General features: G+C 41.9%; 1 protein-coding gene across 1 annotated transcript in view; it reads right to left on the bottom strand.

Annotated features, from left to right (window-relative positions):
- AVL9 (AVL9 cell migration associated) overlaps positions 1–17,011 on the bottom strand; it is a 91,223-nt gene extending 74,212 nt beyond the window's left edge. The window contains exon 1 of the mRNA XM_063450634.1: positions 16,580–17,011. Coding sequence (XP_063306704.1) covers positions 16,580–16,681 — 102 coding nt within the window. The 5' untranslated portion in view covers positions 16,682–17,011. The remainder of the gene's footprint in view (positions 1–16,579) is intronic.
- Between the last annotated feature and the right edge of the window lie 5,208 nt (positions 17,012–22,219).

Here is a 22,219-nt window from a genome sequence, read left to right as displayed (position 1 = left end):
TATAGCCTGAAGACAAGCTTTTCTTACAATCTCTGTCATTTGGGAATTCACTTTAGTCTTCTTTGTTCTACATCGCGGGATGCAGACCTTGCGAATGACAGTCATGCAGCGAAAGATCAAATGAGATTAAATATTCATTCGAATACTGCAATTAGAAACCCACCTGCTAAAATAAGGGGAAAGAGTAGAACACAAGACTAAAGGTCTATTCAGTATTTAAGCAAAAACCATTATTCTGCATTTGCAGAATAAACCCTAATTTATTCCAGAACTTTAACCTCTGCTTGAAAACCACTATTACTATCCCTAGGACATTGACAGCTTGTAAAAGGCTTCACCAGCATCCTACAAAGTTTATGCCACATTAAGTAAACTGACAATTTATCTTTACAGTGTTTAGTATATAGATTATCTTGGTGCGGTGGGGTGTATGTTCTAATAATTACTCATTTCAGATTAGAAGGATTATTAAGCAAAATAAGAAGTTCCTTGTATTGGTTATAGTATAAAAAAGTTACTATGTATCACAAGAATCTATGAACAGAAGGGGTACCTGCAAAATGTGGGAGATTTATCACGGTAAAAGAGGGGCTATTCTTGGTATAAAATATTAAAGTGTGTCATTTTGAAAAACAGTTACCTTAATTTAACACTTTGCACCAAAATAGCCTCTGTTTGCCTTGATGGATCCCCCCCTCCCCTCAAAGAAATTAAAATTAAATTAATTACAGTCTAGCAGGCCTCTCCAACTGTCAGCCCATCAGATGTTGCTAGACTACAACTCCCATGATTCTTTTAATGAAACAGATAGCCAGGGAATCATGGGAGTTGTAGTTAAAAAAACAAAAAAAAAAACAGCTGACATGTACTATATGTACATTATAAAGCATTTCTCCCAGCCACAGCGTTTTTGCAGCATTATTCACACATGCAAACAAAAATGCCTAATTTACTGAGGGGGGCGTCTTCCTGAGTAGACGCACGCCAAAACTGAAAAATCGCCCAAAACTCGATGTTAAAGGCTCGCATCTACATGAGCTTGCCATACCTGAGATCAGAGAGCCTCACTGAATCTCCTGATACCTCTCGATTGAGAATCGGTGCACAGCAACCCGAGATGTTCAACCGCGGCCTGCAGGCACTGGATCTGGGGAGAGACGCCCGCTTTCCCCGTCCTCTCGCTGGCGGCCCGGGAGACATGACACCCTCCCCCCCCCGGACCGGTGGGGGTTATCCCGGTCCAGCCATGGGAGAAAGCCCGGCCATACTGGACCACGCGGACAGCCCGCAACTGGGCAAACCACAATGCCGTGGCCACGTGGATAATAAGCCACGGCACAGAGGAGCCTGATATCTTGAAGTGGCTAGAGCGCACCTTTGCAGCCTTTTGGGAAAAACTAGCTGACAAACTGGAACGGGAACAGCCCTGCAAGCTAAAAGTCGCCTTGCCCGACGTACCATCACCCAGCTCCCGCCATCGACAAGCTATCCCCAAGCGGAAAAGTGTTGGCAACCCTGCTGGCACTCACAGAGCAAAAGGCGGGAACCCTTCTGAGAGACCGCCGCGACATCGGTGGGGATACAACAGAAGGCACATCACCAAGAAGGCACCAGGTGGAACTCCTCCCCCGACAGCTCCCACCTGCCGATCCACTGTGAGCCGGGTAAGATTGCGGCAAGCAACATGGCTGCAGGACACTGTACACCCACAGGCAGGCATCGGGTAAAGTGTCTAAACTGTACAAACTCTATGGCCACCCACGATAACTATGGACTATGGCATACACTCACACAAAAACGAATGCTATCCTGTCGTTCATTACTTGTTGTTTTCTTCCCGAGTTAAAAATCTGTAGTTTCATTAGGGTATATGAGTACTTCTCTCAAATGAAAACCAAAGTACCCACAATTGCACACTTCCTATCTCCTAGTACTACTAATACTGCTTAACATGCTTAAAAATAAAGCCTTACCAACATATATGTTCCACTTGTGCCTATTATGTTCTAGCTAATATATTAACGCACTGGCAGAATGCATAGAGACCTATGGCCTGGGACTTAATCCCGTGTAACTTCAACGTGTCATATAGAGTGCTAATCATTATTTTATGCAGGTCACGTCTATTACCTCTCTTCTTTGTAAAACGTTAAATGCTATAAATTGATGAGACCTGCAGCAAACGTGGTATAACAACTTGTCTCTCTTTATAATTTTTAAAAAATTGTGCCAAGACCAAACTGTCATACAAATGTACAACCGTGTCAAAATATCCTTGTATGTGCTGTCGTGGCAGTGTAAGACGCATTGTTATTACTTGCACAATGAAAAATAAAGAATTGAAATTGACTAAGAGTTCCAGGCAGCAGGACTTCTGGGTCAGAAAGAAATTTAGAGCACTTGGTCATCCCCTGGCTTATTACGGGACTTGGTGACCCTGGTCACAAAATATGAAAGAGGACTTTTCTTTGCAAATATAGTGTTTATTGTAAAAGTTTTCATGGATGTACAGTAAGACAGGGTGGGACTCGCAGGACCCAAAGAGGAAACACAAAACAAAACACAAGTCACGGTATAGCAATATATACGGATTTCGGGACATGAAGTGTGATGGATAGGTTGTACATATATGTAACTACATAGATGATGGCTTTGCATTAGTCTGATTTAACATTGATTGCTTCCAAGGATTAACATGTTCGGTAGTAAGTTGCTCCACCATAGAAAAAACCTTTTGGCATAATATTTAGCAAATACGAATTGACCTGCTGACCCATTATGATAGTAAATACAAGTCGAAAAGGTGTTATCTGGTGGGCTCGGACAGACACTCGTCATGTGTGGAGAGGACATGATTTAGCACTTGGGAAAAGAAGGTATTAGATAGTAGCATAGCTGCTTTCTAAAAAAAAAAAAATTGCATTTGTTCAATTTAGTTATTGTTAACTTTGTTTAAATACATTTTGACAATTAATTTACTGAGGGGAAAAGTAATGTCCCTTTATGATTATTAATGAATATTATAATGTAATGAATGTGATTAAAGAACCATGAAAAACCACAGTTGTATGTATGCGAACAGATTCTATTTCTTGCTTTTCTAAACATTACTAGGTGGTCAGAAATTGGATTCCAACAGTGGCCTATTTTTATAATCTTATTAGTGTTTACTTGCTAGCATCCATTTTTAACCTGGTACTCTAACACTTTACTCCCCCATAAGTACAGGTGTGCTTAGTTGTTCATTGACATTCACAATTATATTTTTAACCCTGCATGTCTATTTTACCAGTTATTTGCTCTGCATCCTCAAATTCAACTAGAAAATCAAGTAATTAATCTCAAGTAATCTCTGGTGTCCCTGTTTCAACCAACTGTTTAGCTTTCCAGCCCCCTCTCCAATCGCTTTGTCCGTTTTATTTTCTGGTTATAAGCGTTCTTGCTGTGTATAAGTCACTGAGAACTTAGAAGAAAACAAAATCTCCTGGTTCATGTTCAAAACAGATATGCTTTGTGATTTTCTGGTTCATAAACCTGATCTCATTGAGTTACGGTAGAAAATAGAACGGCATCTACATGTATAAGCCGAGGCACGGTTCTGGATCCAGATACACATGGACACATTAAAAGTCAAAACAACGCATAAATAATGTGCTTTGTCAAAGCGGCTTGTGTTCTTTATTTGTTTTGTAGTAGATAGACACATACTGGGTGCTGGTGGTACTTATATTATGTAGAGAAGAGTTGTCACAAGCTACAATAACGTGAGCTAGTTCACGTCTGCTACGTTGGCTCTTGTACTTTTGGAAACAAGCTATAATATAAAACTAGTAAGAACTACTGCATAACTGATTGCTAACCTCAATATGAGGTTTTTGTATACAAGAAATGTGCCATGGCTCGACAGGAGGGAGAGAGAGGGTGAGGCGGTGGCAAGGGGGGGGGAGGGGGGGCAGATGAGAGACACCCAATATAAGATATTCCTTTGCTCAAACACTTCTGGAACAAGTCCTTTAACGCACCACGCATATCACATCTTCACTACACACCCTCTTTAAACTTCTGATAGGTGTGAAATAACAAAGAAGTCAACACCTTTGAAATATCATGAAGTATGTGTGTGTGCTTAAGTAGATTTCTTGATATTTTTTAATACCTAAAGGAAATTATGCTTAAAGCAGTTTCCGTGTTGATGGTCAAATTGCTGTGCAGGAATATATGAGAGATATATTCAGTTTTGCTAAATGTTCACATTAATTAACAAATGAGAAATATAACAATTAACATTAATGGGAGGGAAAAGGATAGTAATTTTATAAAAAGGACTTTTATCCAATAAATACAGCAGTAAATTGTCCATAGAATAATTTTGAAGTACTGAACAAGTATAATCATTAAAAACTCTTTCTGCGTACTAAACATGTAATTGCTACTGCGGGCCTATAACATTTGTGTAGTATGATGCCATGTTTACGATCATGCTTTTATTTTTGTAGCATATGACTAAAATAAACTATACTACAAAAGCAAAGCACATTAAGACATTATGCTAATTCTAGGAGAAGAAGAAGTAACCGCTATTACCATCACAACATAATGAATAGTAGCAGATACTTTAACTCCTCCACGATCAGTTATGTTTCCTTGGAAATGGAACACAGTAAAGCTGCCCCCATTGGTGGAATCATGCCATGTCTATCTGTTGAGTCTGAAGCACTGCTTAAAAGGAGGAGTGATGATATAATATGGACCTCCAGCAGAGTGTTGGCTCTTTAACCAAGAGCAATTGAATAATATCCCATCCAGGTGGTGTGGGGTTACTCGGACAAGGAGATCCTATACTGCCAAGAGGCTGCAAGCCTGATTTAGGACCTGGGCCAGTGGCTTGATGTCTCTCAGCTCAGCATAAACACTGCTGTGGTTTACATGCACATGTTCTACATCAAGTACCTCTGCTATGATATTGCTTCTGCAGCTTTGTTCCCTGGTGCGAAAGATATCCTTAAGGTGGCCCATGCCATACTTCATTCAAAGGAGACAGGGCTGGACTCCAGAGGTTTTTGCAGCAGGAGCAGCTAATGTGTCTGGAAAGCATCCTACTTCAGACTTTGGGCTTTTTGGTCACTGTGGATGTTATAAAATATCCAGTCAGCGGAAGCCTGTAAGCCATCTCATGGCAACCAACCGTTTGCACATGACAATTCTTAGCCTTCAATACAGGCCTACAGTACTGGCCTGTCTAAACATTCACCTAGCTTGCAAATGGTCCAAGTGTGAAATTCCTTTATCAACAAAGGGCAAGCACTGGTGGCAATAGGTAGACCAAAGGTTTCTCCTTAGCTGCTGGTTAAGCTTTGTGATGGTTTTCTCCATGTATACCAGAAAACTCCAAATGCCTGGAGGTTTAGACAGGAGATGGCTAACAAGGCTGCAGGAAAGCCCAGGTCCGTCTGGCAACTTGGCAAATTCCTCCTTGTTCCACCCTTGGTCAATAGTCCTGTTACTGGTATCCTTGCCAAAACAGGTGTTCCCAACGCAACCCCTCCCACCTTTCCAAAGAACAGTTTGTCTACTAACCCAGTTGACTTTAAAAAAAAAAGCTATACAGCTTTTCAGTGGGTCATGCCCTGCTGATAAAAGATCACAGCACTCTGTTATGGCAAAGCATACTCATAAGACAACAGCAGATAAGCACCCTGGTCAAAACCTCCTACCTGTAGTGGTTGTCCATGAAATATCACTGGAGCAATACAGGAAGAGAGTGGGCTAAACAGGAGAACATGCAGTGTTTACATTACTGCCTAGGAACACCTCTAAGGACAGTGCCTAAAACAGCCATTAGAGGTGCTTCCTGGGTCAGTTCTGAATATTCAGCATCTCTAAATGGAGGCACTGAAAGTTCCTCAAAGATGCATTAATTCTATGCATCTCTCTAAGGAGATGCTGATTGGTGCAGAGCAGTGTTTCGTGTTTGGCTGACATAATCAAGTTTGATGATCTCAGTCAAGGGGCCAAGACCCACGCAGTGCTGGTAAAGGGTGAGTAAATCACCTTTTAACTGGGGACTAGGGGGTCTTCCTCAACTTTATGGCTCAGTGCTATGTGTGAAGTATGAGACGTAAGGACTGGAAATGACCTCACATTCCCTGCTTTCTCCTCACACAAAGTGTTGTGTGTGTAAATGGTATGGTGATGAGCAGCAGCCTGACATAGAAAGTAGACAACTTCCAGATGTGCTGCCACTGTAAAATGAGGGGGTTCTGGAAAGACGCATGGAGGAGTGCACATGGAAAAGAAGTAGTGGGCAAAGACAAAATTGGTTGGGGAAGGACATGTGGAAGGTTGGGAGGTTAACAAGAGGCAAAATTAGAGAGGATGAGTAGAGATTAAAACCTTCAAAAAATTCTACAGATATCAAACCGCCTGCAAACAGACATTAGAAAGCTCACTTCCAAGATTCAAGCACAGCGGTCTCATTGACATCATATTGCAGCTAGAATTTTAGCCTATCATCATCTAAAAAGGCTGTGCACCCGTAATGTACAAGTTAGGCTTTCATTGTTACATGTAACATTCTGTTTCTGTTTTCTTGTCAAAATTTGCAACAATGTAAATTTTACCTACTGGCCTCAATGTAATATTTTTGAATAAACCTTTTTGAAATATTGTAATCAATGTGAATAACATTTTTACATTATTTAACATTTTGAAAAATATTTAGACTTTATTAATATAGAATTTATAAAATCTAATCCTAAAATATTACAATCGAGGCTATAGTTGGGTATGGAGTGTAATTACTCTTTTGTCAATATATGTTATGTATCTAAACATTGCCCAACATATCCAACATATATTGTAGCTTACATCAGAATATTGAGGCTAAATGCAATGTTCTGGCAGAGGCAAAACACCAGATGCAGTGCCCACTCTATTATTCCAATGAGGATATGATTATCATCTTAATAAATCCCTAACATTTTCCCCTGTGATGCAACATGGAAATGCATGAATAAGACAATAAAACATAGTGAGGAAAGGGTATAATATTGCAGATGTCTATGCCTGGGTGCTCAGCTGATGACACACACAAAATGTGTTTTAGAGAGCAAACAAATCTGGATTTGCATCGTGCTGTACTATTGCAAGATCAAGGCTGGTCAAAGCTGGAAAATACTGAGCTCCTATCACAGCAACTTTATTTGTTGCAGAAACCTCCAGATCACAAAGATTAGTGTTCAAACTCAAGGAAATCGGTCTCGATGAAAATGCTTGTTCTTGGGTAGAACATTGGCTTAAAAACAGAATACAAAGAGTTGTCGTTAATGGTAAATTTTCAAGCTGGACAGAGGTGGCAAGTGGTGTCCCTCAGGGGTCTGTTCTGGGACCCCTTCTATTTAACATTTTTATAAATGATCTTGAAGACAGCATTGAAAGTCATGTTTCAGTGTTTGCAGATGACACAAAACTTTGTAAAATAATACAATGTGAGCAAGATATTACTTTGCTGCAGAAGGATTTAGATAGACTGGAGGACTGGGCACTCAAATGGCAGATGAAATTTAATGTTGAAAAATGCAAAGTTATGCACTTCGGCGTAAAGAATACACAAGCAACGTATACCCTTAATGGAAGCGAATTAGGGATAACAACACACGAAAAGGACTTGGGAATTGTTATAGACAACAAACTATGCAACAATGTGCAATGTCAATCAGCAGTGGCCAAGGCCAGTAAGGTATTGTCATGCATGAAAAAGGGCATTCATTCTCGGGACGAGAATATCATTTTGCCTCTCTATAAATCACTGGTAAGACCACATATTGAATATGCTGTGCAATTTTGGGCACCTGTTCTAAAGAGGGATATCATGGCACTAGAAAAAGTGCAGAGGCGGGCTACAAAATTAATAAAAGGAATGGAACATATCAGCTATGAAGAAAGGTTAACAAATTTAAACCTATTTAGTTTAGAAAAACGTCGCCTGAGAGGGGATATGATAACATTATACAAATATATTCGGGGCCAATACAAACCATTGTGTGGAAATCTATTCACAAACCGGACTTTACATAGGACACGAGGCCATGCGTTTAGACTGGAAGAAAGAAGATTTCGTCTAAGGCAAAGGAAAGGTTTTTTTACTGTAAGAACAAACAGGATGTGGAATTCTCTGCCTGAAGAAGTGGTTTTATCAGAGTCCATACAGATGTTCAAACAGCTACTAGATGCATACTTGCAAAGACAGAATATTCAAGGATATAATCTTTCAATGTAGGGTAATAACTGCTTGATTCAAGGATAAATCTGACTGCCATTCTGGGGTCAAGAAGGAATTTTTTGTCCTAGCTTGTTGCAAAATTGTGCTTCAAACTGGTTTTTTTTTTTTTCTTTTGGATCAACAGCAAAAAACAGGTGTGAGGAAGGCTGAACTTGATGGACGCAAGTCTCTTTTCAGCTATCTAACTATGTAACTATGTAACTATGAACACTGCACATAGGATCATCGTCTTGATTACAAATCTGCAGAATACATTTGTACAACTACCAATGACATAAGGAAAATAAAATTGCATCAAGTTGGTTATTATATCTCAAAGATTCATTGATTTTTACTGATAATTACTTTTTACCATAGACTGAAACATATTTCTCTGGAAAACAAAATGAGGGTTTGACCATTTATTACAACTAGACGTTTAGTATACAAAGTCCTAACCCATATTGCTGCATGTCAGCCTGACATACATTTTGTAATGTCCTAATAATATATTAAGAGGACAGAGGGATTGAAACCTATTCATATTACACTGGATTGACCAGTAATGAAGGGATAACAATTACATGTTAACTGCTCATAAACAAAGATATGTATGTATGTATGTATGCATGTAGGGTAATAATAATGTAGGGTAATAGCTGCTTGATCCAAGGATAAATCTGACTGCCATTCTGGGGTCAAGAAGGAATTTTTTTCCTAGCTTGTTGCAAAATTGGAAGTGCTTCAAACTGGGTTTTTTTTTGCCTTCTTTTGGATCAACAGCAAAAAACATGTGAGGAAGGCTGAACTTGATGGACGCAAGTCTCTTTTCAGCTATGTAACTATGTATGTATGTATGTATGTATGTATGTATGTATGTGTGTGTGTGTAATAACATATCCTAGTAATTGTACACTGTAAGTCGGATGAGTTATTTCTAAATAATGTGCAGGTGCCTAATGAAAGAATGCAAACAAATCATACATCATGCTTTTTGACGGATGATGTATGAGGTACATCATCACTAATTTGTATTAGTAATGGCAGATGTTTTTGCACATGTTAGATGACACAAGTGTCCTGGAGTCTTAGTTATGCCAGTATTTGCGTGTATAGACAGGGCTTTATTTGGTCCCTTACAAAAAAAAGATATGACAGTACTAGCCTGCTGGAGGCTTTCCTAAGCATTCAATACCTGAAGATTATATCACACCACCACAGCGATGGAGGTCTCTATTACATATGACTTGTAAGTGAGACAATGCATTATTAGCTTACCAGAAGTAAGCATGCAATTGAATGCCTTTATTGCCAGGTTAATATCCAGATGCTACTACTGAACTGGCAATAGGAAAAATGGGCAACTATGTGGAACAGGAAGGGGAGGGGTAGAATGACCTACCATTGGAAGCATGGAGAGTAAGGGGGAGAATTGTCTACCACTGGGGACAGGGAGGGGAATGGGGAGAATAGCCTACTACTGGTAATGGGGAAGGGGGAGAATGGCATACTACTGGTAATGGGGAAGGGGAGAATGGCCTACTTCTGTGAGTGGGGAGGAGGATAGAACTGTCTGCTAATGAGTAGTATACCCTCTTTATTCAAACACTTACCCTCCATTATAACATACAGTCCACACATGTTTTTCTCTGCACCCATATACATGGACGTGGCATGTGTACTTTAATAAAAAAACTAAATGCGGTGTTTTCAGATAGTGAACCTTGCTAATAACTTAAAGGAACAGTCCAAGCACCATAACCACTAGAGTGTATTCCCCTATTTCCTTCCCCCAATTGTAAAAAATCAATCCATTCTAAATCAGTACCTACTTTCTTTTAACCTGGTGTCCACTGGACACCGCTCACCATATTCTTACTGATAGCTGGAAGCTACCGTTCAGGAGCTTCTACTGCCTCTCCTGAGCTAAGCCATGCAGGGCTAGCACACTGTCTGAGAGCAGGCATAGTTTAGTGAAGACAGCTTCTGGCACTTACTGGGCAGTAATGGAGGTGGGGAACAGTGCTTGGCAGACCCCAGATAAGAAATCCAACCATTTTAAAATGGCTTTACTCTTTAAAATGGTGGACACCAGTGCACTATCGGTACCAATACTGCACACAGTGTTTATGGTGCTTGAAGTGTTCTTTTAAAATGGACTCTATAACCATTTCATCTCAATGTGTTCTAGTGCCTCGAATCTCCTGACGTAATCCTTTATTTAGTGTTAAAACATTTTCAAGCAGTTTAACACTGAATGAGGGACTTTAACCCCACTAGAGGTATGGGTAAGGTAGAGATCCTTAGCCAAATTAAATAATACCAGGAATGGGCAAATGTGATAGTCAGTTGACACTTTCAGCTAATCACGGATGCCCATTGAAGCTCAGGCCTTCAGGAGACACCAGCCCTGTAACCACTTCAAATATATGAAGCAATTATAATGCCCGCAGAGCCCCTTCAAGAATTTAAATTACAATACCTGTCTAAAGAGGTTGACTTTTTTTTACCCCCGTTTTCTCTCTCGTGTGTGTGAAGTATACTCCAAGCACGATAACTACAACTGCCTGACGTAGAGGTTTTTTTTTTATTTTTTTAAATTCTTTATTTTTGAGTGCTTGAGTGAACATAAGCATCTCACAATGCCACAATAGCATATGCAAGATTGGTATTATTACAGCATTTTACAGTTATGACATTTAGGTTTTAGCACATTTTTTAAGTATAGAGTTAGTCAAGTAATACATACACGTCTTATGGTTGTACACAGAAATGATAATAAAGCGTATAAACTAGACGCGGCGAGTAACAGGTAAAAAATAAAGATAAAAATATTAAGGTCAACAATTATACTGTGTTAGCAATCTATTTAAGTATTGTTTTTTTCATTTAAGTATCGTTTAAGAGAACATTAAGCATTGTACGATTCAACGTGTTTGTCGGTAACAGCATCTAAATGGCTAGGGAACATGTTGGTCTACGCATTTATCATGTATATAAGTAACGCTTATCTATGATGACAGGCTAGTAGGCAATGTTTGTAATATAACACGCTAGGGTGGGTATGCCTTTGGAAAAGTTATTCAAGCATGCATGGGTTAAACACTATTATTGCAATATGGCATTCAAGAGGTGCACATTTTTTGGAAAGGCATAATTGAAACAATCTAGGAACAATTTTGCATGTAATGAAAGTGATATACGTGTAACTGATATCAATAAAACAATATGAAAGTAGCTAGTGCTTCTTGGTTCAAGCCAGGGTCATGTGGTCGTGTGGAGGGAGGGTGCGTGCACCACAGCTTTGGGCCCGATCTGGGGGCTTATGTATGTAGTCCAGTAGCCCCTCAACCTATGCCTGTTACAGGCATAGTTAGCAGATACTTGCTGTGTCTATGTAAAATTCGCTGCTCAGTGTGGCCCCCTGGTTCCTTTCCATCTGTGGTGTTTCTACGTGAGGCGTCCTCCTGTATAGCCACGCGGTGTTCAGCCATCTTAGGTGTGAGTAGGTGATGTGGCTGCAGGGATGGCTTGTGTATCTTGCTGCTGTGTGTCTGGGAGCGAGTGCGTGGGTTCCGGCAGCTTGGCTCCTCGGTCCGCCATGACGGGTCCTGGCGCCTTCGTGGCCGCTTAGAGGGCCTGTTGGCTTGGAGTGGGTACCTGTAATGGCGTCTGCGTGTCACAGGTCGGATCCATAGGGCGATTGTTCTGGCTGCTTGGGTGCTGGACACCCCGCGGCGACGAAGCAACGTCCAGAGGCCCGTACAGAGCCTGTCAAAGCCCTCCATGCAGCGAGCTGGTATTGTAGGGTGTGCGCCCGCCAGTCTGAGCTCCTGCTGGGTGGCCATCTTGTGTATATTTCGGCGGTCTAGCCGGCGGTGTAGCTAGAGGGCTGATTAGCTTGCCTGGTCTCGCTGCCCAGTGGGGACCGGGATATCCCCCACCGGTCCAAAGGGGGGGGGGGGGTTGGAGACCCGTTTGGTTGCTTTGGCGGGTCCGGTGTCTGCGAGAGCGGCCGCCTCCCGCCGGCTCCGGCTGCTGTAGGCCGCGTGCGGCGTCTTGCTTTTGTAGCTTCCACTTGCTTCAAAGAGGCTTCTATCTGTTCAGGGGTGCACCCCCGATGTGGGTGATGCACCCTGGCAGGTCTTTGGGCTATTTGGCCCTCGTATATGCCTCCTTTTCAGCCCGTCGAGCAGGAGCTTGTGTCCCCTGCTTCTGCTCCGCTCGGCGGTCAGGCTCCGCCCCCCCGACGTAGAGGTTTTAGTGACATGAGTGCCCTAGTTTTGTCCCATGGTAAGATGTCAAACTATTTTAAAACAAAAGCTCAAGACAGCACTCATTGGCTGAGAGATAGCCTTGTGGTTACTCTATCAGCCAAAGAGGGCGGTCCTCCACGACCCTGCTTTGTTCTAAGATCCAGATGCAGTGGATGCTGTGCTGGAGCCTGGTGGGACCCATGTCAGCTGTGAAATCATGCTAAAACACTGACATCTTACAGTGGTACAGCACCATGACACTCCTGGCTCTACAACCATTACAGATTATTGTAGTGGTTATGGTGTTTGGAGTGATTCTTTAAAGGGATACTATAGACATTAAACCAACTTTAGCCTTTTGAAATAGTTTTGGTGTAATTAAATAAAAATGGTTTTATTTTCAATCAGATGTTAACTTACTTTAGAAGTTTATATTTCCTACTCTGTAAATTGAACTTTAATCTCCCAAAGGAGGCTCCTGCAGGGTCTAGTAGACTATTATTAGAGAATAAAAATGTGCAATAAGATAAGATTAAACTTTAGATATCTCTTCCATCATGAATTCAGTCTGCTTATCTGACCTTCAGAAACTCCTAACTTTTATGTCTTTTTGTTTGTATACTTGTAAAGTGCTTTGAGTCTCACAGGGAGAAAAGCGCTATAATAATTGTAAATAATTATTATTATTATTATTATAATAAAGTGATTGAACTCCTAAATGAAGAGTGAGAATGCAGGGGTATGATCTATACACCAAAGTGGCTTAATTAGGCCAAGTTCATTAAACTACAGTGTAACTGTAGTGGAGGCCTCTTGAAAATCATGCTCAGTGAATTCTCCATTAGCTTCAAAGCACAACAATATTAAAAGAAGTACAAAATTGATCAACTGGATCATTCATGCACACACCAACATATATAGGTTTCAATATTTTTCTCCCATTCTTTAAATTTTTACAGCTTTGCAAACACTAAAAATCTGCGGCATTTATATAGTACAGTGGCATTTTCTACAATGTACTTGTTTATGGCTTTAGAGTGCAGCTGTAATGCAAAAATAAATGCCTCTGGCAGTGTGCTAGTCAAAATGCATAAATCAAAAGCTGGTTTGAGACATTCATAGATTACATGTTGATGCGCTGGGATTATGAACTTGCACACAACACCCAATTTGTAATTCCCTAATTCATAAGAATAAATAATCTGACTCTCTATTTTTAAGCATTCACTTGCTAGTCATATGCAAAGAGGGTTATGATCCATTTAAAGCAGACTTGTCAGGGTCATCAAATAGTTTGTTCCTCTTGGAGTATGAGATCCCACAACATTTACATCACCAGCCATAGTATAATGCATAAAGGTGACATAATTAGATGCAAATTAAACTACTTTACCCCAGCATCCTGTGTTATCATCTGAGAGTATAGATGCATAAATTGGTTTGATGCACTACTTATACTGTATGGCAGTGCCACTTGTAACAGTTTCTAAGATTCTACTTCATGATGATGATAAACTGGTGTCACACCAGTTGATGAACCTGCAGATCATTTTGACAAATTGAAGGCTGGGCCTGTAGTTGTGGGAGGGGCTTGGGTCCCCTATATAAGGGCTACCAATCCTCTCCCACTCTACCATTGTTGGTCTGGCGAATGACCCCTCCCACCACTCCCGTTCGTCACATCACCCTCTAAGGTGGACCCTCTTTATTATAGGCCTACTGCCTTGTCGGTTCCGGCACACCACAACCGACTGGTGTCACTATCTATTGTTATATTATATAAGTATCATGTATTATCTCACCATCACGGCAAATATTGCCCTGACCACAGCTAGTCTATGCAGTACCTAAAAGAAGGTCTTGAGTATTATGCGCCTACTAATTTCATTCCGGTTCTAAGGAAGTGAAATATGTCTTCTGTGTAGCATCAGTTTTATAAATTAGATTAGCATTGTAGCATTATATGAACATCTTTAGAAGTACATAAATGTTATTTTACTTAATATTTCCCTCATTTTTTTTAAAGTGTCCATCAGTTCATAAACAAGGATTGTGCCAGAAATAATAATAAGAGTTTTGTACTTAAAGGAACACTATAGTCACCTAAATTACTTTAGCTAAATAGAGCAGTTTTAGTGTATAGATCATTCCCCTGCAATTTCACTGCTCAATTCACTGTCATTTAGGAGTTAAATCACTTTGTTTCTGTTTATGCAGCCCTAGCCACACCTCCCCTGGCTATGATTGACAGAACCTGTATGGAAAAAAAAACTGGTTTCAATTTCAAACAGATGTAATTTACCTTAAATAATTGTATCTCAATCTCTAAATTGAACTGTAATCACATACAGGAGGCTATTGCAGGGTCTAGCAAGCTATTAACATAGCAGGGGATAAGAAAATCTTAATTAAACAGAACTTGCAATAAAAGCCTAAATAGGGCTCTCTTTACAGGAAGTGTTTATGGAATACTGTGCAAGTCACATGCAGGGAGGTGTGACTAGGGTTCATAAACAGGGATTTAACTCCTAAATGGCAGAGGATTGAGCAGTGAGGCTGCAGGGGCATGTTCTATACACCAAAACTGCCTCATTAAGCTAAAGTTGTTCAGGTGACTATAGTGTCCCTTTAAGATTTTTTAAGACAGCATGTTTAGTACATGGTTGTGAATGAAAGCAATTCAAAATGGTGTCGAACTATTTATCTTCAAAATGATAATTTCTCCCCCCCTGTGCAACTAATTTACAGCATAACCACCCCCTTTTCACCTTTGGAATTATTATATTTGTTTTATGTGCATATGTACCACATAAATGCAAAAGACTTGCAGCATTCTACACCATACATGTTACATCCTGCTGGAGGTAAGAATCACTACATATTTTTGCATATCATACACTACAAACCATCAGCTAACAACAACAAAGTAAGTGCTAGAGGTAACAGGTCTAGACAGAGAGGCCCTACCTATATGAAAGTTTACAAATATAATAATAAGCAATCACTGTGAGAATAAATATTACACTACTGTAATTAAACTATACTCAATCAGGAATAAACACCTTTACGTCTCGCAGTATATGTTTGCTTTATAAAACAATAAAAACATCTAGGCCTATAAGGAAACAGTTTTAATGGTGATGGAAAATATTTTCAGTTATTTTAATAATTCCAGTCATGATACCATAAAATAAGTAAAACCATAATGGGTAAAAAAAAAAAAAAAAAAAAAAAATCACATGCTAACATTATCCACATAAACACTATACAAAACAATTGTATATTACATTGAGGTCAGAAAATAAATCTTGATTTTTAACCACAAGCCACTTAGCCATTAGGAGACAGAGATACTTGGGAATAAGCGCCACTAGTACTGAAGGATAGCCTGCATAAATAGTAACTGATGCATTTCTGAAAGCAAGAACAAGCATCTTGTAAGTACACAATCTGCGTGAAAATAAAATGTAAGGTAAATATACAAGGACATAAGGTGATGAGTGAAAAACACCCAACCTTGATGGAACAACTTACAGAATGTGCTACAGGGCAAATATGTCCACTTGGGATTTCAGAAGAAATGCACATACAAAGCTCTACAGGCAAGGGGTGGGGGGAGGGGGGAGATATACTGTAAAACTAATAGGTATAGGTGCCCAGGACTTGATTTATATTACAGTGTAATTTTAAGGAAATCCCTTAATCCACTGACGTTACTATATGCGTAATATTGCTAATCGGTGCACAAAACAATACCATCGTCAACAGTAAATAAAAATACATATAGAACTGGGAAGAGATCTGACTTGACAACTAGCAAAGTATAACTATTTCTAATAGAGAATCATCTAGAGACAAACGATTGTAATGAATTGAAAGAAACACCTAAACCCTGTGCTGCTATAAAGAGCACCATAGGAGCATGCACACCAAGGCAGGGGGTGTGACCCATATACATTCATGCCTCAAGTTTATTTTTCTGTAGCTGGAGAATGCTGTGGGTGAGCAGGTGCACCCTGGGGACTAATGTATTAGTGGGGGGACACAGCACAGTTCTGCTCACCTGACACCCTTTCTTGTGGTGGAAGCCAACCACCACAATGTGCAGCACAGGTCCTCCTCTGCCATTACCCCCTGAGCCTTCCTCTCCAGCCTGGGTGTCCATGGCCAATGATGGGCTGGCCAGGGCCAAGGTGTCACCGCTGAGAGATCAGACTTCCCTGCTCTTGCTGCCCTTGCTGTCACAGTCTCTGGCAGGGATAATGTGTTGCTGTCTGTAGGCTCGTCACAGGGAGCAGATCATCCAGGTTAAGGTTGAAGTTTGACTGTATCTATAATATGGCAGACCTGCCTCCAATGGGCAGTATATCTCTACCTGTCCCTCTCCTCAAGATTGTCTCTTTTTTCCCTTTGTGAGTCTTCTCTCCCTGTGTCTCTGTTATTCCTCCCTCTTCCCTTCTCTCTGCAGTCAGATGTCACTGACAGCCTCAGCGTGACATCACTTCACCAGCCACTCCGAGCTCTAAACACCAACACTGCCACCAGCAAGGGCAGCGTCACCAGGAAACTCGCATCGGATTGGCCGAAACTCAGACTCTCAGCACAGTTAATGCTTGTCAGTTCGACTGAGCTCTAAACACCGGAGCCAGCTCTGTCAATTATCACTTGGAAATGTGTCTCCACTCACTGCTACGTTCAATTGACTTTATACGCAACCCTACCTGCAGTGAACAAAATAACGGGGTTATCTAAGTCAGAGCGGGATATCTTCTTTGTTTGGGACTTTTAGGATACTTGTAAAATATCCCTGTTTCTGACACAATTCTTTCCTGCCCTGGTTTTACTCTCTTGGTAAGAAAATGTGCTGGGATAACTGCAGTGAATGTGACCACACATTCAAACCTTGATTCAAATTTCTTACATTATGAAAGAATCTCTGTCACTTTTGATAAAGATTACATTTTTGACTGTTTTGGGATTTCTTTAATATTCCTAAACAATAAGAATGCGTAAATAAGTGAAGGAGTTAATTTCTGGTCAACTGACTCACAATACCAACAGCCTTGTGAATTGCAAGGACATTAAATGTGTAGTTTTCCACCTAAATGAAGAACGTTATACACGTAGTCTTAGTACATGACCATCTTTGTGCTCCCCTATTCTCTACAGCAGGGGTAGGCAACCTTTTAGGAGCACTGTGCCGATATAGAAGTGTTATGTCCCGTAGCGTGCCAGTCCTATTTTCTTTTAATTGAGGTGTGTATGCTGCCATATTCTGCTTGTGTTATTTTTTGTCAATCTGTTTTTTTATTGAAGGGATATATAAGATGGGATACATAAGAGAAAGCTGGGGAAATGTATGGGTGGTTTACAATATAAGGTTGATACAAAATTCAGCAAGAGTATGTTTCATTTCCAGAATAACAATGCCTCATTTTCTTTTTTTTTTTTTTATGTTTAAACTGTAGTATGAAAATACAAGCTATGGATTGTAAGATCCGGTATGTAACATGCTAAATTAACAATGCATTAACTAGTCTTAATGTACCAACAGTGCAATACAGTTTAGGTTAAACTATGAGTCAGCTGGTATTCATTTGCTAGTCGTATGTTGTATATAGGTAATCCATGTATCCTGCTAACTGTACCTAAACTGCGTGTTGTAATACAAGCTGAGAGCAGGCAGTTATAACTTGTGAACACATTTAATGCGCTTGTAACATAACTGTTGTGCACCGTAATGGGGGCTTGCTCAAACTGCACATAGCTTAATACATGTTTGAGTGATGCGACAGGTAAAGTGTTTAGTGGTGTAGTACCGCTGGACCCACTGGTGAATTGCATGAGTGTCTGGTAAGCAATGTCCTGGTGCAAACTTCAAGTGGAGTCGTTTAGCTAATTGGGAAACACGCTGTATTATCCACCAAAGAGTTCATGGCTGTGGGCGGCATGTAGTGGGGCTGCGTGCTTACGGTCCATCTATCAGCCAATACCCCTGCTGGGAAGGTCGGAGCCATGAGTTGGACGGGTCAACAAGAGGCCGGTGAGCTGTTGGTACAAGGAGGGAGCGCTCCAGCCCCAGGCCGGAATGAAGGCAAGCACCTGCAGTCCACAAACTCGAGCTCTCGTGGTCGAGGCCGGGTCTACCCTCTGTTGGGCGCCATGGGGAGCTCGGATGTTCTGCCTTCACCTGCGATGGTCGGGCTTCCAGCGGTGTGGTCGGTGCCGTGGAGGTGTCCTCCGGGAGGCCTTCAACCCAGGAAGGATTGCAGGGCGGGCTGCGACATTAGCTTTGCGTGGTTTAACCGATGTAGGTCTTTTCCAGCTCCGCACCTCGTCCCTCCTTACTGTTCCCACTGGGTCAGGTGGTTCCCATCTGCAACATAGCTTCAGTCGCTCCCAGAGCCTTTGAAAGAGCCTGTCCAGTCTCTCAGCATGCTGCTCCTCTGTGTAGTATCTTTGGCTGCTTTGATGGGCTGGCGCGGGCTTCTGCCACTGAGTCGCGGCAGCCATCTTGGGTGGCCCACTGGCCACGTTGTTCGGGCTACAGGGTATAGCCGGGGCTTGTGGTGTCGTTTGCCCTGGTTTGGTGGGGACCAGGATGACCCCCGCCGGTCGAAAGGGGGGGGAACGGGGACCCATGTCGAGGTTGTAGCTTAATATGGCCCCAGGAGAGCGGCCGTCTCCCCCGTGGTCCGTTTGTCTCGGTAGGTGGTAAGCCTTGCTGATAGGCTCCAGTTTCTGCGGTCGGAGCTGCATGCTTCGCGTACCGTTAGGTGCCACTTCATGTGCTGGTTATCCTCCTCAGTCTGGTAGGCTGTTCCAGGCTCGGTAGGTCGCCATTAGGGCTCAGATTATGCCCCTTGACACCGGAGCATTTAGCATGTGCATCCGGCCATCTTGACGGTCAGGCCCTACCCCCCGCTTGTGTTATTTTTACTGCAGTTGCTTTGTATCGTTGTATTTGTGCGTATATGAGCTAATATATTGAATATGTTCATTAGTAGTTTATGGTATCGTGTATGATACATATGAATGTGGGCTGTGTATGAGGGCTACTTGTGGAATTGTGTGTGAATAGAAATGTCACATTGTGTGGTAGTGTGTGTATGTGACGGGCTGTTTTGGGTATTGCATGTGAGAGGCTGCATGTGGGGCTGTGTGCATGTATGTGGATTGTTAGCGGGTTACGTTTGTATGGATTGTGTGTATGTTTGTTTGTGGGCTGTTAGTATTATTTGTATGAGGGGAGGGTTATTCTGCAGCTCTGTGTATATTTAGCAGTGTGGGTGGCTTCCCTGGGTTCCAGTGGGGACCAGGCTGGCCAGGTACAGGTCAAGGACAGGAGCTGCAACAGCAGCTGTGGGCTGCTCTACTACAGTGTGGATTCCCATTCACAAGTGCTGGAATGAAGTGATCTGAGATCAGTTTCTCTACGTGCTGCAATGTATAAAATGAGGATTGTCCTTCGTATTAGCAGATATCTGAAGTTTTACTGGGACTCCTGATAGGCCAGAGCCTGTTTGGCTCTAGCAGCCTTGAGTGCCGTGCAAAGACACCTTGAGTGCCATGCATGGCACTAGTGCCGTAGGTTGCCTACCCCTGCTCTACAGTCTACACCTTCCTATTCTAAGAATACCACACCTAGTAATTTCCTCAATATATGTTTTATATCAATGATTTGTTGTATGCTTTTACCATTCTGTTTGCACAAGCTTTACACGCTAATTAATAATTGTCACTCTAGACTGCCCCTTAATAGAACTCCTTAAAATCGTTCTCCTGTTTAATAAACATTGAACATTCTCTGCATTGACTTCGTTGTATGGTCTAGTCATTGAGTGTTCCACAAGTTTGGGCTGGCTCGGTCTGGATAGAACTATAAGTCCATGGCAGGAGAATTCTGGTGATCACCAAAGACTAGAAGAGAAGCTATTCCCATCAGTAATACAATCTTTTGCAATGGACAGAGCTTTCTCAGCTCTAAAAAAAACCTTTAAACAGTGGGCCAGTTCACTGTCCCTCAGACACTGTTTGGGGCCGTACTATAGATCCTAAAACAGACACAGACATACAGACACATACTAACATACATACAGACACACACACGCATAAGGACATACATACATAGACACTGACAGACATACATACACATACATACTGAAATACATACACATACATACAGACACATACAGACATAAATACACACACACAGACACATACTGACACACATACATGCACATACAGATAGATACACACAGACATACATACAGACATACTGACACAAATACAGATAGATACATACCGTCATACATACACTTACAGACATACATACATACACATACCTACACGTACTGACATACACAAATACATACACATACAGATACATACATACTGAAATACATACACACAGACAGACATATTGACATACATACATACACACACATACATACATACATACATACAAACACATACTGACATACACACAAACATACTGACATACACACAAACACAGCAAATTTTTCTTACGTTTTTTGCAGTAGGGTGGCTGTGGCTGATGGGAGTCGGCGTGGCTCTCCCGTCCTCGCGGCCCCTCTCACTTCCCTCCCGCGCAGAGAGAGCTTGGAGGAAGAGACTGGCTGTCACTTTCTCCCAGCACTACTTTGCAGCTGCAATTTTTTTTAAAGGGACCGGTTGCGCTATTGCACAGTTGCAGAACTGAAGATATAGGGCCCATCAGGTGGCCCTAAATGCTTGGGCTGGGTTCAGGACCCTGGCGGGCCGGATAAGGCCCGTGGGCCGTAGTTTGAGGACCCCTGCTTTAAGGTATCACAGATATTCGTCCAATTAAGCACAATTGAAGATTATACTAGCGTAGTGTATTAATAATCTTGTCTTGTACGTGGGCCTGATGGCCAAAATCGGCTGGTGACAAGGCCTCTTTGCCAACCAGCCTTGGAAAAAACACCCCTGGTGGGGTTGCCTCTAAAGACCCTGCGCATGGAGGTATGGGCCTTATTTAGAGAGGTTAACATGTTTACGTGTTTGTTTAGTTCCTTCATAAAGGCCTCTCCAAATAGTTTTCCCTGAGCCTGTGGGCCTAGTTTTTTTGCCCCAAGATTCGCCAGTTTGGGATCAATGCGGTAGAGTGCTGCATGGCGCCTCTCAGCCGAGAGGGCCGCATTGGTATTGCCTATAAAACAAAACCCTCTTTAAGTCCATTCTCTGATGTCATGCTCCCACTCGCTCACCATATCCGCATCGAAAGAGTCTGCACGGGCATATGCGTCATCCGCCAGGTAGATAACACGGGCCAGAGGCCCCATCGTGTCCAGGAGTTTATCGCGTGCGCCCCGGAAGCCCCTTTTGACTCCTCTGCGAGGGTCTCGACTTCCACGTATCATAAATGCCAGCATGATCTGCTCAAACTCAGGCTTAAATGCCACTTTATCAGGCAATGATGGTCTGGGGCATTCGGCCCTCATCTGCTTGCGGACACTTTTGTCCAGGGGCTTCCGAATCCAAAGTGCATAAACTTAAAGAGGTGTTCTGGTGGAGTCCACTCCCTAGAGCAGGGATGCTTGATATTCCATGGGTCGAGCATCCTCTGTCCCGTAGTATCCAGGAAAACCTCCTGGTCCTGCGCAGTGGACGTCTCCGTCATCCCTGCATCCTCCTTACTCTGGGGCTCACCCAGAAAGGT

Source organism: Pelobates fuscus, chromosome 4, assembly GCF_036172605.1.
Source record: "Pelobates fuscus isolate aPelFus1 chromosome 4, aPelFus1.pri, whole genome shotgun sequence".
NCBI lineage: Eukaryota > Metazoa > Chordata > Amphibia > Anura > Pelobatidae > Pelobates > Pelobates fuscus.
Note: the sequence above shows the minus strand (reverse complement) of the source record. Positions and strands in the feature narration are given on the sequence as shown.